This window comes from Nicotiana attenuata, unplaced genomic scaffold (genome assembly GCF_001879085.1).
Source record: "Nicotiana attenuata strain UT unplaced genomic scaffold, NIATTr2, whole genome shotgun sequence".
Lineage (NCBI taxonomy): Eukaryota > Viridiplantae > Streptophyta > Magnoliopsida > Solanales > Solanaceae > Nicotiana > Nicotiana attenuata.
This window is the reverse complement of record NW_017674762.1, coordinates 8,159-26,051: the sequence shown is the minus strand read 5'-3', so window position 1 is coordinate 26,051 and position 17,893 is coordinate 8,159. Positions and strand designations below refer to the sequence as shown.

The 17,893-nt window shown below is 39.3% G+C and overlaps 2 protein-coding genes across 2 annotated transcripts; one reads left to right on the top strand and one right to left on the bottom strand.

The window, feature by feature from the left end:
• Positions 1-389: 389 nt before the first annotated feature.
• On the top strand, positions 390-2,957 carry LOC109219237 (RING-H2 finger protein ATL47-like). The gene is made up of 5 exons (XM_019383680.1): positions 390-866; positions 1,554-1,716; positions 2,044-2,110; positions 2,221-2,452; positions 2,568-2,957. Exons 1-5 carry the CDS (start codon positions 778-780, stop codon positions 2,776-2,778), a joined length of 762 nt encoding a protein of 253 aa, XP_019239225.1. The 5' UTR covers positions 390-777; the 3' UTR covers positions 2,779-2,957.
• A 1,010-nt stretch (positions 2,958-3,967) lies between these two features.
• LOC109219236 (GDSL esterase/lipase At3g48460-like) lies at positions 3,968-7,349 on the bottom strand. The gene is made up of 3 exons (XM_019383679.1): positions 6,847-7,349; positions 5,716-6,296; positions 3,968-4,757 (listed from the first exon to the last, which is right to left on the bottom strand). The coding sequence occupies exons 1-3, from the start codon at positions 7,247-7,249 to the stop codon at positions 4,251-4,253; spliced, it is 1,491 nt and encodes a 496-aa protein (XP_019239224.1). The 5' UTR covers positions 7,250-7,349; the 3' UTR covers positions 3,968-4,250.
• Positions 7,350-17,893: the final 10,544 nt, after the last annotated feature.

The window sequence follows — 17,893 nt, the reverse complement described above, 5'->3', positions numbered from 1 at the left end:
ATATATGTGAACAAGTTGTACATTTAATAGCCACCGAATTAAATAATATTAATTTTGATACCATACAAAATTTGGCTGGATAATGACACCTAACATTAATCAATGATTGTGCTTAAAATAGAAAAATAATATCTCTACCCACTTTCTTTTCCCTTCAATTCTTATCTAGTTTATCAACTGCTCTCCTTTTTTGACTTCTTGAATGAGCAAACTATAATGTGAATAAATCAATTCATAATTAATTTACTTTGCCTAGTTCAGCACTTTTTAATAATCTCAAGAAAATATAATAATAGGAAATTATTTATTAGTACTTCTTAAAAGGATAATAATATTTTTATTAATTTTCCTTGTTTTATCGGTCTCTATTTCTTATTTAAGGGTTCTTGGTTGAAAAGCAATCACTTGTGATGACAGCAAAAGAATCAATCTTACCAAAACCAAAAACCCCAACTCACTTTTCTTTTCTTCCAACAAAAACGAGTAAATATGCAATTCTTTTCATCTTTATTATGACCAACTAAAACCAGAAAGAAAATTAAACGATATATTTTTATTTGTTGATAAAGATAGTGTTGGAGGCTTGAAAAAGGGTGGAAGGGATAAAAAAGGGGTTTCTTTTTCTATTGTGACTTCTTGAAAAACAAGATTGGACATCGTGGGTTTTGCAGTTTTTGTGTAGAAAAAAAAAGACATATATTTCATCTTGTCATTTATAAAGCAGTTTTCTTGATAAAAATACTTTCTGAAAATACATAAACCCAAAGAAGAGGGGGGATGGAGATGATTAATTATCAGCTTGAAATGAGTTCTTATCAAGATTCTTTAAAAGTTCTTGAGGCTGATATTCAGCATGCCAATACTCTGTAAGCTTTTGCTTTTCATCTTTGCTTTCTAAAGACTTGATTTTTTTGCTTTATGGGTATCAATAATTTTGGATAGTTGCTTTCATAATAAAGGCCATGGTTCTGCTATTATGTAATTGGAGGGAGATAACAGTTACTTAATTAGTTAGGGGTTTGTATTATCCTTTTTGGGATATTGATGCTTTAATGTGGCTCTACCACTGGCAAGCCAATAATTTGCCTGACTTTGGTGTTGGAGGTGTGATAGCCTGTTTTTAGCTTCAGAAATGTTTTAGTTTTTTTGTTATTTCCTTGGAAAAAGGTAAGCCTAATTTCTTATTTATATGGTTTTGTTGAAAAGATAAGATTTAATGATTATTAGTGTTTGTTTTCACTTTGCTTTTTTGGGGGCATACTTTAAGGTTGTAAACCCTGATGGAAATTGGGATTTAAAGGCTTTTTCTCCAGCATATTGATGCTTGCACCTTTTGGCATTTGAAGCACCCTTTAGTATCAAATTTTTGTGCATTGTTTCTTTCCTGTCTTGGATTTTTGCTCCTGAAAGGGTGGTGTGTGTGTGTGTGGGTGGGTGGGTGGTGGGGGGGGGACACGTTGGACATGATGATGATTTTGCGGCTGATAGATTTTAATTCTTGTTTCTGTCTACTCAGAATTCATTTGGTCTTGAACTGATTTGCTGGTTTACAGGGCTGCTGCAATTCCAAGAGAGAAGGGAGGAGCGCGTCTTCAAATGAAACTGGCATACAATGGATTAGCTCCTGTGTTTCTGTTTTTGCTCCGTTGGATAGATAGTTCGTGCACATGCTTGCTTCCCGGTTATCTAAATCTCTTTCATGTCCTCATTTACAAGGTTTGGCCCCTGTTTCTCTTGTTCATTCTGAGTTCGTTTCTCTTTCCTTCTTTTTGCAACTAATCGTAATTCCATTCATGTAAGGGTTATGCATTAGAAGAGTCAATAGGTGTGTACCCTATGCATAAGTAAAAGGTTACATGCCAAAGAGGAATCATGAAACTCCAATTTGCTTCTGATTCTGCAGAATATTCATTATTTTTCTTTTTCGCACTTTATTAGTGACAACAACAATAGTAGTACATAATATTATCATGTAGTGGAAGCAGTCCTATGTAACTTTTTACCAGCTTTTGTCATTTTTCTGACATTCCTCTCCTTTGGCAGGTACACACAGATGGGAGACCAAAGATATCCAGACATGGAAGGAGAGCAACTATTAGTGACTTTTATGGTTCGTTGCTCATTCTCTTATTATCCACTTAGTTTCTCACTCATTTTAGGAACAGATTCCTTACCTTAACTGTGCTTTAACCTTTGCCCTTAATAATGACAATATTGCAGGTGTTATACTTCCATCACTACAGCAGCTACATTCTAATTTGGTGGAGCTGGACAGTAGTAAAGTTGTAAATCATGGCATAGCAAGTTCTCAGAAGAAAGTGAAAGGAGACTCTAAATTTGCCAACTTCGAAGATGAGAGAGAAGATGAATGCGGAATATGCTTAGAGCCTTGTAACAAAATGGTCCTACCGAATTGCTGCCATTCGATGTGCATTAATTGCTATCGTGATTGGTAATGTACCTACATTTTCTTGAGAAGAAAGAATCATACCTACATTCTCTCTATTCATCTCTTTCACTATTTTGGGAGCTTGGCTGAGAACGTTCTTGCTTTCTCTACCTTGCAGGAATACAAGATCAGAGTCCTGCCCCTTTTGCCGTGGTAATTTGAAGAGAGTTAAGTCTAGAGACTTGTGGATCCTCACCTGCAATGAAGAAGTTGTTGATCCAGAGACTGTTTCCAAAGAGGATTTAGTGCGTTTCTATCTATATGTTAACAGCCTGCCTAAGGATTCTCCTGATGCGCTGTTCTTGATGTATTATGAATACCTAATATGACATTAAGCATTTGAGATAAGTAGTGTACAGATAGAGAAAGAAAACCTTCAAATGTACATAAATTCTGGTGGGAGTAATTCTCCTAAATTTCATAGAGAAATAACCACCTCCATTATTGTCTTTGTCTTGGCGTTTAAGCCAGCCTCATGATCAATAAAATTCTCCAAAATTATGTCCCAGAGCTTCTTGCTTAGAATTTTGCATCAATTACATCTGTTATATCATCATCCATGGATGGTTAGTGCATAACCTTTACTTCTCATTGATGGCAAATTATACCTTCTTTTTTATGTACACCTTTTGCTAAATCTTTGGAACGATGTAAAAAATACATGCTTCCTACAATTCTCTGTTTTAGCAGTGCAGGTAAAACAACATATACAGCAATATCATGTTGAAGGTGGGGATTGGAAGGAAGATAAAATTTTGGACAGATAGTTGGACTGAGACAGAGAGATTGAAGGATGAATTCCCTACTCTCTGCAGTTTAGCCCTGAACAAAAATGTTATGTTTGGTGACTTTTTTGTCATCTCTGAATGGCATCTATAGTTTAGAAGAAACCTTAGTGATTCAAGATATCAGTCTCCTTTTGACACTTTTGCAGCCAATTACTTTTGATGACAACATGATGAACTCTCAAACTTGGCTTGCTAGCAGCAGTGGCTTCTTCTCTATTCAAACGTTTCTACGATCTTCTCCAAAAGCTCGATAGTAACTGGAACAACAATTGGCATTGGAAGATGACATGGAGGACAAAACAATACACCCAAAATTCCCTGCTTTGGTCGGGATGCTGTCGAGGGAGCATGTCTTAGCCAATACAATTTGCAGTGAAGAGGATTCTCTATTTGCAGCAGATGTTACTTGTGTGAAAACTGACAAAGAATCCATCAGCTATTTAAACATCTTTGGTGTTTACTTGGTGATGCCACAGAATATCAAATTCTTACTGTCAGATTGGCAAGGACAAAGAATTGATAAAAGACTAAAGCAAGTTTGGGAGATCATCCCCTTATGCATCATGTGGACCATTTCTCTTGAGAGGAATAGCACAGATGTTTTGATGGGATAAAGTAGCATTCTTCTTTTGTAAAGTAAAAATGTTTACAAAACTTGCGTTTTTAGTGTAGGAGCAGTTTTTTGAGTGTCTAGCCTATTTACAGGTAAAACCACAAAAAGCTATTGAAATGCTCAGCAAAGGAAGAGTATATTTCCAATTCTTCATTAAATTACCACATATATCAACTGGTACATGACATTACATGTGCATTTACAGTGTCAGCTTGGTTGAACACATTTATTGTACTCCACAAATTTTGTCTATCTGCTAATGATAAAAGAGGTAATCTGCCTATTGTAAAGTTTCTCGTTCTTGCAATGGAAGAAACATCTCTGAGAATAACTCCTATTATTATCTCGCTCTCTGGATTGGTCCGGAGCGGTATTATTTGCTATCTTAAATTGAGTCCATCTACATCCCGCTCCTACTTTTGACCAGCTCGCTAAAAGATGGTTGACAGAAGCCTTGATTGAGGAAAAGATCAGTGACTTTCTGATTCATTGCTTCTGTAAGATGGATACCATCCCAGCTGATAAATTTGCTAGGATTGTTGCAGCTGACAGTACCAGGTGAGCCACACAACGAATGCAAGTTGAAGTTGAGTGGTCCTCCTGTAGCTCCACAGCAAGGTTTGAAGGCTTCCTCAAATTGGTACTTCTTTAAGTTCATCATAATTGTTAGATATGCATTCCAGTAATCAGCATATAAGATATGACAATCAGGATTTAATCTACGGAATCTTTCCAATCTCCTTTGCAGGATCTGGTTGTGGACCATTACTGCTGTGTTGACAGCTGCTGCACATCCCATATGATCAAGAGCAGCTTTCAGTGGACATAATGAGATATGTAGTGGGAGGCATCCTATTGGTGGTAAGCCTTGAACTACGATGTACTTTGCTCCGCTTCCCAGCAATGCCTATACATATTAACACTGTCTACTTAGCATTGCTGTGATGTCAGATATCTGTGCTGCTATTATTCATTAAAAAATGCTTATTTTGGAAAGTTAAAGGTGTTTGGTCAAGCTTATGAGAAAAAATGCTTTTGAGTAGTAGCAGAAATTGTTTTCTGCTGTGGGGAAGAAGAAGAAACAAGTAGTTTTGTATTGAACATTAAAAACATAAGTTGATTTTTTAATTTTTCTTAAGGACAAAAATACCTTTACCATACGTCTCATGTCGAGGACAAGATACTTGCTATCCTTAGCTTAGCTACTGTATTACTTAGATACTTTGATGTTTGGAATTGTAGTGACCTGATGATAGGAGTAGTTATATTGTACACTTAGCTTAGACTCCTAGTGTAGCTGAATTTTGGAGGTAAATGGTCTGCATTTACCTGGCTTTGTAAAGATATTTTCTGATTAATAGAAAGTCTGTTTAATCTCAAAAAAAAAAAAAACCTTTACCATAAATTTATATTTACTATCTCCATAATACAAACAAAATCTAACCTCATGCATGTTCAACAATACATATATGACCAAAATCTCATAAACTTGTTCCTTCTCTATGTGATTTTAATTTTTACATTTTAATTAAATGAAACCATTTTTTTAATTAAAGTCTCATAATAAACATTTTAAATCATTCGTCTATTATATTAATAGTAATTGTATAGTGAATCTTTAGCTTTATCACTTTGTAATTTCACACTCAAAAGCACTTTTAAGATTGGCCAAAACAAATTGTTCTTATAAAGCGCATTTCAAATGAGTTGGCCAAACACAAACTACTACTTTTTCTAAAACGGCATTTGACGAAAAGCACCTTTCAAAATGAGCAGATTTGAAAGTTTGACCAAACAGACTTTAATACGAATGCATAAATAGTACTATGTCAAAGCTTTTATTGAAACACTTTTCATGTGCATACCTCGATTAGTCTGCTAACTTGATCGACAGACTGCTGTGTGAGCCAACGTGTAGGTAAAGAGGACCCTTGTATGCGAGCATAGTCACTAACGCCAACAGAGCCTATCCAGAAGAGTGCATTCTCCAATTCAGCCTTGCAACTTTTTCCACTTTTATCTGTGCATCCCATCTGCTGCTTCAACTTATTGAACCAATCGATCTGAGTTTGAAAGTTCAAGGGTATTCCTTTCCAAAATAGGTTAGTAATATTTTGCAGCGAGAATTTCTCTTTGGGAAGAATTGTTGATCCAGCTATTGCAAAATTGACCCCAGATGTGAAATTTATAGAGGTACTTTGGAAGGGTGGCAATTGTGGTAGATTAAGAGCATCACATAGGAAATCTACCACCAAATGGCCATCACATAAACCATTCTTCGATTTTGCTGAAATGCTCGTGCTTTGAGTGAAATTTACCTTGAGACCACCCACTAATTTAGCATTTCCGGTATCAGTGTAGGAATCTCCAAAAGCATAGACCTTGTGGAAGCATCCTATATAGTTATTATGCTTAGTGGAAGTATCTTGAGCAGGGGAAGAGTTACCTGTTATAAAATAAAATAGCTGTATGTCAGATAAAAGCTTCAAGGCATGAAACAACTTTCTTAAAGAGACATTGCCCTTATATTGTTTGTGAAAACACAGACATTGCCCTGAATTTTAATTTAAATTAAAACTAAATTTTAAGAAACTAAAAATACGAAGTCTTTAGGGTGTGTTTGCTATGACATAAGTCATTTTCTAGAAAATATTATCTGGTAATTGACTTATTTTCTTGTGGAAAAATACTGTCTGGTATTTGGTATTTGGTTGGAGAGTGGAAAATACACCAACTGATACGCGGCGCCTTCCTGAGATTCCTTGGAAGGGCGACGTACGGCTAGGCAACTGATGTCAGTGCAGTTGCTTTCCGTACGCTAGACGAGATTGTCAGTGCCGTACGGGAAAACCAATATCAAGAGCAATTGAGAGAACAGAAATGAGAATTCAGAATGAAAGAAAGCTTGATTGCATTAATGAAAGCTATTACAGAAAAGCAACGCGGTGTCGAGGGGGAGGCCCACTGATATATAACACGAGCAAGGGAAGAATTACCAGGGTTGGTGGGAAATTGATGGCTGTTATTATGAGCTGGGAATGAATTACCAGGCTTGGTTGGAATTTCATGGCTGTTATTTTGAGGAGGGGAAGAGGAGTTACTGGGAATTTCATGGCTGTTGTTTTGAGGAGGGGAAGAATTACCACCAGGGTTAGTGGGAATATTTTCATGGGTATTGTTAGGAGCAGGGGAAGAATTACCACCAGGGTTAGTGGGAATATTTTCATGGGTATTGTTATGAGCAGGGGAAGAATTACCACCAGGGTTAGTGGGAATGTTTTCATGGGTATTGTTATGAGCAGAGGAACAATCACAAGGGGGCTTGTAATGAGCATATGAAAAGGAGAAAAACAGGCAGAAACAGAAGAATAGGGTAAGAGGAAGATGTGGGTACAACATAATTGGTCCTTTTATTTTTTGGTACTAAGTTTGTTTGTTTCTTATTTTTATTTTTATTTTTATTTTTTGGGTAATAAGTTTGTGTTATTCAAGTGAGGTCTGGTAACTAGCAAGAAAGCTATTTATAATAGGCAGTTTGAAATAAGAGGCTAATTTTGTAGAGGGCCTCCTTTGTTATAGAGAATAACAGGTAGTCATTCTTTTAGGCACTACCTACCAACAGACCACAACAAAATTTCATGGAGCTATGAATATGAGTTAAACTAGGATCTCACTCTCTCCCCTTCTATCTCTCATTATCGTGTATCCTTAAAAACCATCATATCATAATTCATACACACTCTCTCTATATATATATATACATAAGATTTAAGTGAAAAATTAAATTATTAATATATCCTTCAAAATCAATTAACATATTTGTACAAAGATGTAAATATGCAAAGAAAGACGATGTGGGACATGTTTTAATGGACTTGCAGTCTCTTCCATTACCTATTACAGTCAAACTTTTCTAGAATAACATCCCTATATAATAACATCGCGCTATAAAAGTCAAATTTTTGCGGAACTAATTTTTATGTTATGTTATAATATATGTTTTCTATAACAGCACTTTGCTATAGCATCCAAAAATATTTGGAACAAACGATGCTGTTATAGAGAGATTTGACTGCACTACTATTATTATTGTACTCTTTCAATGACATGGAATTCAACTAGACATGAGTTAGAAACTGAAAACTTATTCCTATATAATTTTGACTACAAATCCCAACTAGACATGAGTTAAATAAACTACTAGCAAATATTGAATTCCAAACCATTATAGCTTTCCAGTTTCCACTACACCTTTAAATTACTCTTCAACACTAATCAATCCCTGTATATCAAACAAATTTTCTTTGTGTTTAAAAATGTTGGGTGCAATTCATATTTTAGGACCAGGTTGCTGGTTGCTGGCTTCTGATGTTTCTTTTCACTTAAAGTCACTACAAAGGAAGATCAACATTAAAAAAAGTTTAATGACGATAGAATTTGCACCAGACAATTGGAACATGGATGATCGAATATATACTAATCTGCAATTTGAGGAATATATCTTTGAAAGAGCATTATATTTTATATATATATATACTACCTTCCAACATTCATGAGGCACTAATGGACTTTTACACCATTAGTTTTTGGGGCATTTGCATCTATACCCGCTTTTTGTGTCACGTTTTAACTTGTGCCCGCTTTGTAAAAAAAATTGCAAGCGTACCCGCTTTTTCGCATAACTTCAGCATACAGGGCTGAAGTAGCAAAGGCAATTACGCAAAACTTCAGCATTCTAGTAGACGGGCCCGAAGTAGCAAGTGTGTTGAAGTTTTTGTTTGTAATTGCTGAAGTTTTGCTCTCTATTTGCTGAAGTTTTTGTTTTTCTAACTGGCGAATTTCAGCTCTAGAGCTGAAGTTTTTGTTTTGTAACTGGCGAACTTCAGCTCTAGAGCTGAACTTTTTGTTTTGTAACTGGCAAACTTCAGAGCTGAAGTTTTTGTTTTGTAACTGTCGAACTTCAGCTCTAGAGCTGAAGTTATTTAGTTCATTTGTAAAAACTTCAGCACTGTATAAGCTGAAGTTTTTGAAAAAGTTTTCTAACATACTAGATAAATAATCAGATTGCCAACAGTATCTAAATCATAAAATTTGAAAACAATAAACGTGAAAAGAACAGAATTATCATCGTCTACTAACTTACGTACGTGGAAATATTCATAAATTATTGTCTACTAACTTACGTAATTATTTATAATTTGTTTTTAAATAATCTGATAAACATATTTATGGCAATCATCCCATGAACTGAAGTTCCATAGCAGCACCAACAGCAGCAGAAGAAAGAAGAAGAAGAAGAAGAAGAAAACGAAGGAGGAGAAGGAGGAGGAGAAAAGAGGCTGAAATTATTTAAAAAGTGGGTACAAGTTAAAACTTTAAAAAAAAATAGGTATAGGTTAAAGGGGGGCGACCAAATAGGGCGTCCCGTGCAATTTTTACTTAGTTTTTTTTGAACTTGAAATAAAATACAAACTTGAGTTGAAACTTCCAATAAATTTACGTGTACATATAGATTTCACATTTTCTAGAAGCTAACTTCTTATAATACCAATACGCGTTTTATCACATTTTCCAAATCTAATCCTTGCAATTTTGATATCTTTTCTTTTTGTTCTCATTTTTTTCAAGCTTAACTTTTTAGATTTTTACAAATACATATATCCTGATATCACTTTGACATAGACAAAGTATAGAGAATGGCTTGCTTTTCTTTGAAATTTTTGATTCTCAAATCTAGCATGAGTAAAATTGCATAGCCCAATCGATCACAGAAGCAAGTCTATTCAGCTCATTAAAAGAAGGATTAGTTACCTCCTATATAACAAAGGTTGATACCTTATTTATTTTAAATAAATATTCTTTTAAAAAGTTATATTTCATAGCTACCTTTTGACTTTTTATAACCAAATATCTATTTATGGTCACCTCCTACTCTTAAGCCATAAAATAAGCTTTGTATTATTTTTCTCTCTTCACTCAAATTTCTCCTGTCACCTCAAATTTCTCGTATCCCCTACCCCATATCTATTCTCCCTCTCTCTCTCTCTCTCATCTTCCACCTTCATCTTGCTTTTACAGCTTCTCAAAGATATTTTTGTTTGTACAGTTTCGAATCTCATCTCTTTGCCATGGATTTGAACTGCAAAGTTTTGAAGTTTATGATGATGAAAACTCCTATTGATTCCATTCCTCTGTTGAAAATCGCCGGCGATCAAAACAACGTCGTTTCACTAGTTATCGATGGAAACAAACTGAAAATTCAGGTTCCTGTATGTTCCGAGGAAAATCGTTGGTGGCGAGGACGATGTGGTAGATAAGAAGAAAGTGAAAATTGAGGTTCCCATTCCGAGGGAATTGTTATTTCCATCCGCTGAGACGACATCAGGGTTGTTCTTGAACAAAGACGACGGAGTTTGGGGCTGAGCAATTTGAATCTTTTGTTAATATATTTCAATGTATCTCGTTGTATTTCCATGTATTTCATTGTATTCATTGTCTTTTTTTTTATTGTATTTCAATGTATCTCGCTGTATTCCATGTATTTCATTGTATTCACTGTCTCGTTGTATTCCATGAATATATTCATATATATTTTTTAATTAATATAATTTATATATTCAGATGTATATATGTATTCAAATTGCTCTATTTTTGTTGTATTTATCGGCTGGAAAAAATATTCAGCATATTTTCTCTGAAGATCGCTATGTTGTTGGGCTGTTTTTCGGTTGAGAATCTCTTTTATAACTGGAAATACAAATTTTGTGTGTTATAATTGAGTTTTTTGAGTTATATTAGGAGTCTATTATGTTAATTGATTCACTTTCCGTTTAAAAACAGCTCAAAAGACCATGAATTGCGCTATTTACGTTACTGTATTCACAAATACATATCATGAATACAGTCGAATACAATAATCTGTCTAGTTGTAATCCCATGTTTCACGAATACAGTCGAATACAAAAATCTGTCCAGCTGTAATCCCATGTTTCACGCCGTGAATACAGTCGAATACAAAAATCTGTCCAGCTGTAATCCCCTGTTTCTGTCACGACCCCAGTTCGCCCTCCATGAACTATCGTGAGGCACCTAGTCTTTACGACTAGGTAAGCCTAACAAATTACGGAAAAATAACAACGGAATAAAACTAGCCAAAAATTGCAGAAATAACAAGATGAAGCGTTTAAGATGCCGCTCGGCATATACAATACAACTCTCAAACTGAACTACATTTCCCAAAATCCGGAAACCCATGAAATCACAAGTTGTGGAATAACTACAGTGTTCTAACTCCAGAGTGTCTAAACAAAAGAAAGTACAGAAGGGCTATAACTAAAAGAGAGTATATAGGGACTCCTCGGTCTGCGAACGCGGCAGATATGCCTCAAAGTCTCTAGAGATCGCATCGCCTCGCTAAAGATATGGCTGAGTCGGTGTACCTGGATCTGCACACGGGAAACATGCGCAGGAAAGGGCATGAGTACACCACAGAGGTACCCAGTAAGTGCCAAACCTAACCTCGGTCGGGTAGTGACGAGGAAGGTCAGGGCCCTACCGGTTATAAAATATAAAGCAAGGTAAGACAGTGTAAGGTGCAACAGTATAATCAAAATAACATCAGAAAATGAGAAGAAAGCAGAGACAAATATACACTCAGTACACAGAAACATCGACAAGGGATCTCCTGGGATCCCGTCCCATAGTCCCAAACGTAAATACTCGGGGATCTCTCAGTATCCTTAATATATATGCTAGGGATCTCTTAGTATCCCGAGGATCTCTTGGTATCCTCAATATATGTGTTGGGGATCTCTTGATATCCCGAGGATCTCTTGGTATCCTCAATATATGTGTTGGGGATCTCTTGATATCCCGAGAATCTCTTGGTATCCTCAATATATGTGCTGGGGATCTCTTGGTATCCCGCACTACAGTCAAAATCAATATATATGCAGGGGATCTCCCGGAATACTCATCTGTGGTCCCAAAATAAAAACACAATAATATCAAGGAAAGAATCCATAATTTCATTCAAGTCCGTACCAAGAAACAGAGATTTCTATTCTAACATGCTGCACAGAGTTCACATAAATAATTTAAGCAGATAGGACAATTAATACACTTAAGCATGCTTCCCTAAACTATGCAGTAGGCTTAAAATACAAGTAATGTTCAAGAAGAAAGAAATACAGTTAATTCACTTAATGAAAAACGGGTTTCCAACAATTAGCACATGTACGCACTCGTCACATCACATACACGGCATTCATATAACAACAATACCAAATCCTAGGGGGGAATGTCCCCCATACAAGGTTAGACAAGCCACTTACCTCGAACCAGTTCAATCAGATTTATGCCACGTTCTTGCCACGAGTATCCGACTCCAAATGGCCCAAATCTATTCAAAGTAATTGCATGATGTAAATAACACTTCAAGTAACTAATTCAACTAATTAATTCTAAGCTAATACAAGAAATTAGGAAAAATGACCAAAATACCCCCGGGCCCACGTCTCGGAATCGGGTAAAATTTATAATTTCAGAATCTTCATACTCTCACGAGTTCATGTGTACCAAAATTATTCCAATCCGACATCAAAATCTAGATCAAAACCCCAAAATTAGGCCTAAGAACGTTTCTCCACTTTTTCTCAATTTTTCATCCCGAATCCGAAATTACATGACAAAACTAAGATTAGATTATAGGAATCAACTAGAAAGGGATTAGAAATCGTTACCCACTGATTTTCTCTTCAAAATCCTCCCAAAATCGCCCTCTCCCGAGCTCCAAATCGATTTTCTAACTTTTGATTTCAAACCCTCGAAATATCTTATTTCTGCCCAGCAAATCCGCTTCTGCGACCATGGGACCGCACCTGCAGAACTAAAGTTGCATCTGCGACAATTCATTAAAAAGAAATTTCCGCACCTGCGATCTCTTTTGCGCAGATGCGGTGCCGCTTCTACGGTGCCTGGGCCGCATCTGCGGCCAATCCTAAAATGCCTCAGACCGCACTTGCGGTCCTCCAAGCGCATTTGCGGTGCCGCACCTGCGGTCACATTCACGCAGGTGCGGTTATGATAGGTTCAACCAAACTCCAAATTTTCCTAAGTCCAATTCAACTTCCGTTAAGTACCCGAAGCTCACCTGAGGCCCCCGGGACCTCAACCAAACATGCCAACCAATCCTAAAACATCATACGAACTTATTCCAACCCTCGAATCGCATCAAACAACGCTAAAACCACAAATCACTCTCCAATCCAAGCCTAAAGATTTCCAAAACTTCCAAATTCCGCTTTCGATCAAAAAGTCTATCAAACCTCGCTTGAATGACCTGAAATTTTGCACACACGTCCCAAATTACACAACGGACCTAATCCAACTTCCGGAATTCCATTCCGACCCCGATATCAAAATCTCACAATCGAACCGGAAACTTTAAAAATTCGACTTTCTGCATTTCAAGCCTAATTAAGCTACGGACCTCCAAAACACAATCCGAACATGCCCCTAAGCCCGAAATCATCCAACGAAGCTAACAGAACCAACGTAATTCCATTTCGAGGCCGTCTTCATACTGATCTGGCTACGGTCCAAATTCTAAAACTTAAACTCTCATTTAGGGACTAAGTGTCCCAAAACTATCCGAAACTCCAAAGAAATCCTCCCGGCAACTCGCAATAGCAGAAACAAACACGGGGAATGCAGTTAATAGCGGATCGGGGCATTAATTCTTAAAACGACCGGCCGGGTCGTTACATCCTCCCACACTAAACAATCCTTATTCCTCGAACGAGTATAGAGACATACCTGAAGTAGTGAAAAGATGAGGGTAACGGCTGCGCATATCCTGCTCGACCTCTTAAGTCGCCTCCTCGACCGGCTGACCCCGCCACTGAACCTTCACTGATGCAATGTTCTTTGACCTCAGCTTCCGAACCTGCCTGTCCAATATTGCCACCGGCTCCTCAACATAAGATAGATCCTTGTCCAACCAGACTGAACTGAAATTCAACACGTGCGACGGAGCCCCGTGATACCTCCGGAGCATCGAAACGTGAAATACCGGATGAACTCCTGCCAAGCTGGGAGGTAAGGCAAGCTCATAAGCAACCTCCCCAACCCGTCTCAATATCTCAAAAGGACCAATAAACCTTGGACTCAATTTCCCTTTCTTCCTAAATCTCAAAACGTCCTTCATAGGCGAAACCCGAAGCAAGACCCGCTCTCCGACCATGTAGGAAACATCACGAACCTTCCGGTCCGCATAACTCTTTTGTCTGGACTGGGCTGTGCGGAGTCTATCCTGAATCACCTTAACCTTCTCCAAAGCATTCTGTACCAAGTCTGTGCCCAATAATCTAGCCTCACCCGGCTCGAACCAACCCACCAGAGATCTACACCGTCTACCATATAAGGCCTCATACGGTGCCATTTGAATGTGGATTGATAACTGTTGTTGTAGGCAAACTCCACCAATGGCAAGAACTGATCCCAAGAACCTCCAAACTCTATCACGCACGCACGGAGCATATCCTCAAGAATCTGAATAGTACGCTCGGACTGTCCGTCCGTTTGAGGGTGAAATGTTGTACTCAACTCCACTCGAGTAACCAACTCATGATGTACGGCCCTCTAGAACGTGATGTGAACTGAGTACCTCTATCTGAAATGATGGAAACTGGAATACCATGCAGACGGACAATCTCCCGGATATAAATCTCTGCCAACCGCTCTGAAGAATAGGTGGTACATACAAGAATGAAATGCGCGGACTTGGTCAGCTGATCCACAATCACCCAAATGGCATCGAACTTCCTCAAAGTCCGTGGGATCCCAACTACGAAGTCCATGGTGATCTGCTCCCACTTCAACTCCGGAATCTCTATCTGCTGAAGCAACCCACCTGGTCTCTGGTGCTCATACTTCACCTGTTGACAATTGAGGCACCGAGCTACAAACCCAACTATATCCTTCTTCATCCGCCTCCACCAATAGTGATGTCTCAAATCCTAGTACATCTTCGTGGCACCCGGATGGATGGAATACCGCAAACTATGGGCCTCCTCTAGAATCAATTGTCGAAGCCCATCAACATTGGGTACACAAACCCGACCATGCATACTCAATACCCCGTCATCACTAATAGTCACATCTCTGGCATCGCCATACAAAACTTTGTCCTTGAGGGCAAGCAAATGAGGGTCATCAAACTGACGCTCCTGAATACGATCAAATAAAGAAGACCGAGAAACCACACAAGCAAGGATCCGACTGGGCTCCAAAAGATCCAATCTCACAAACTGACTGGCTAAGGCCTGAGCATCAATCGCCATGGGCCTCTCCGCTGCTGGTAAATAAGACAAACTCCCCAAACTCTCCGCCCGACAACTCAAAGCATCGGCCACCACATTGGCCTTGCCCGGGTGATACAAAATAGTGATATCATAGTCCTCCAGCAGCTCTAACCACCTCCTCTGGCGCAAATTAATATCCTTCTGCTTGAACAGATGCTGCAAACTCCGGTGATCAGTATAAATCTCACAAGGCACACCATACAAATAATGGCGCCAGATCTTCAAGGCGTGAACAATAGCAACTAACTCGAGATCATGGAAAAGATAATTCTTATCATGTACCTTCAACTGTCTGGACGCGTAGGAAATCACCCTACCATCCTGCATCTATACCGCTCCAAGGCCAATCCTCGAGGCATCACAATAGACAGTATAAGACCCCAAACCTGTAGGCAATATCAAAACTGGGGTTGTAGTCAAAGCTGTCTTGAGCTTCTGAAAGCTCGCCTCACACTCTTCCATACACTGGAACGGAGCACCCTTCTGGGTCAGCCTGGTCATAGGTGCTGCAATAGATGAAAACCCCTCAACAAATCAAGGGTAATAACCCGCCAAGCCAAGAAAACTGCGGATCTTCTATAGCTGAGGATGGTCTGGGCCAACTGTGAACTGCTTCCACTTTCTTCGGATACACCTTTATCCCCTCACTCGACACCACGTGACCCAAGAATGCCACGGAATCCAACCAAAACTCACATTTCGAGAACTTTTCATATAACTTCTTTTCTCTCAAAGTCTGAAGCACTATCCTCAGGTACTGCTCATGATCTTCCCGACTCCGGGAGTATACCAGAATATCATCAATAAAGACAATGACGAACGAGTCAAGATGTGGCCGGAACACACTGTGCATCAAATGCATGAAGGCTGCTGGGGCATTAGTCAACCCAAATGACATAACAAGGAAATCGTAATGACCATACCGAGTCCTGAAAGCAGTCTTCGAGATATTTGGCTCCCGAATCTTCAACTGATGGTAACCTGAACGGAGGTCAATCTTAGAAAACACTCGTGCACCATGTAGCTGGTCATACAAATCAGCAATACGAGGCAAAGGATAACGGTTCTTCACTGTAACTTTGTTCAACTGGAGATAATCAATGCACATACGCATAGAACCATCCTTTTTCTTCACAAACAAGATAGGAGCACCCCAAGGTGATACACTGGGCCGAATAAAACCCTTATCAAGCAATTCCTGTAACTGATCCTTCAACTCAGGAGCATCCATACGATATGGAGGAATAGAAATGGGCTGAGTGCCCGCAACAGATCAATGCCAAAATCAATTTATCGGGCGGCATGCCCGGAAGATCAGCTGGAAACACATTAGAGAAATCCCGTACTACTGGGACTGAATCAACTGTAGGGGTATCAATACTGACATCTCTCACATAAGCTAGATACGCGTCACACCCCTTCTCAACCATTCACTGAGCCTTATGGAAAGAAATAACTCTACTGGGAGTGTCATCTAAAGCACCCCTCCAATCAACTCGCGGTACACCTGGCATAGCCAGCGTCACGGTTTTGGCGTGACAATCAAGAATAGCATAATGGGGCGAAAACCAGTCCATGCCCAAGATAACATCAAAATCTACCATGCTGAGCAACAGTAAATCGGCTCTGGTCTCAAAACCACTAAGAGAAACCAAACACGACCGATAAACGCGGTCCACAACAAGAGAATCTCCCACAGGAGTAGAAACATAAACAGGAAAACTCAAAGAATTCCGAGATACACCCAAATGCGGGGCAAAATAAGAAGACACATAAGAATAAGTGGAACCTGGATCGAATGGAACCGATACATCTCTGTGACAAACCAGGACAATACCTGTGATGACAGAATCTGAGGCAACCGCCTCGGTACAGGCAGGAAAGGCATAGTATCTGGCCTAGCCTCCCCCTCTAGGGCGACCTTTACCTCCCCGACCTCCACCTCTAGCTGGCTGAGCAGGTGGGGTAGCAACTGGTGTTGTGATCATAGCATGAGAACTCTGCGGAGCGCGATGTGGTCGAGAAGTCTGTGAAGGTGCACCCTTCCCAAGTCTAGGACAATCCCTCACCTCATGGCGCGCATCACCACACTCAAAACAAGCTCTGGGAGGACGTGGCGGCTGTAACTGGCTCGGGCCAAGTCTGCTGGACTGACCGCTGAAAGCACCCCGTGCAGGAGGCGCACTAGATACTAGAGGTGCATAATAAGGCTCCTAAGGTCTAGGAGGAGCTGGAATACTACTGGCTACTGGAAGAGATGAATGAACGGGGCGACTCATATAACCCCTACCATGACGACCTGTAGCTGGGGCACGGGCACCAGAATAATGGCCCGGCTCTCGAGACCTTTTGGCCTCGCTCTCCTCTCTATCCCGATCATAAATAACCTCTATCCTCCTAGAAATGCTCACCACCCACTGATAAGAAATATCCATCTCCAACTCACGAGCTATGCTAGACCTGATGCTAGGAATAAGCCCCTCAATAAACCGGCAAACCCTTCCGCGAACAGTAGAAACCAAGGCTGGTGCATGTCTAGCCAAGGTAGTATAACGAACAGCGTACTCCGGAACAGTCATAGTATCCTGGTGCAAATGCTCAAACTCTGCGCGCCATGCGTCCCTGAGGCTTTGAGGAACATACTCTCTCAGGAACATATCTGAAAACTAAGTCCAAGTCA

Excerpts from the sequence above, each read along its gene's own strand:
- LOC109219237 (XM_019383680.1), top strand. The coding sequence starts at position 778 with ATGGAGATGATTAATTATCAGCTTGAAATGAGTTCTTATCAAGATTCT. Across the intron at positions 1,717-2,043 it reads TTCATGTCCTCATTTACAAG|GTACACACAGATGGGAGACC; the intron begins GTTTGGCCCCTG and ends CTCCTTTGGCAG. Across the intron at positions 2,111-2,220 it reads AACTATTAGTGACTTTTATG|GTGTTATACTTCCATCACTA; the intron begins GTTCGTTGCTCA and ends ACAATATTGCAG.
- LOC109219236 (XM_019383679.1), bottom strand. The coding sequence starts at position 7,249 with ATGTTGTACCCACATCTTCCTCTTACCCTATTCTTCTGTTTCTGCCTG. Across the intron at positions 6,297-6,846 it reads TCAATTTCCCACCAACCCTG|GTAACTCTTCCCCTGCTCAA; the intron begins GTAATTCTTCCC and ends ATTTTATAACAG. Across the intron at positions 4,758-5,715 it reads AAGTTAGCAGACTAATCGAG|GCATTGCTGGGAAGCGGAGC; the intron begins GTATGCACATGA and ends TAATATGTATAG.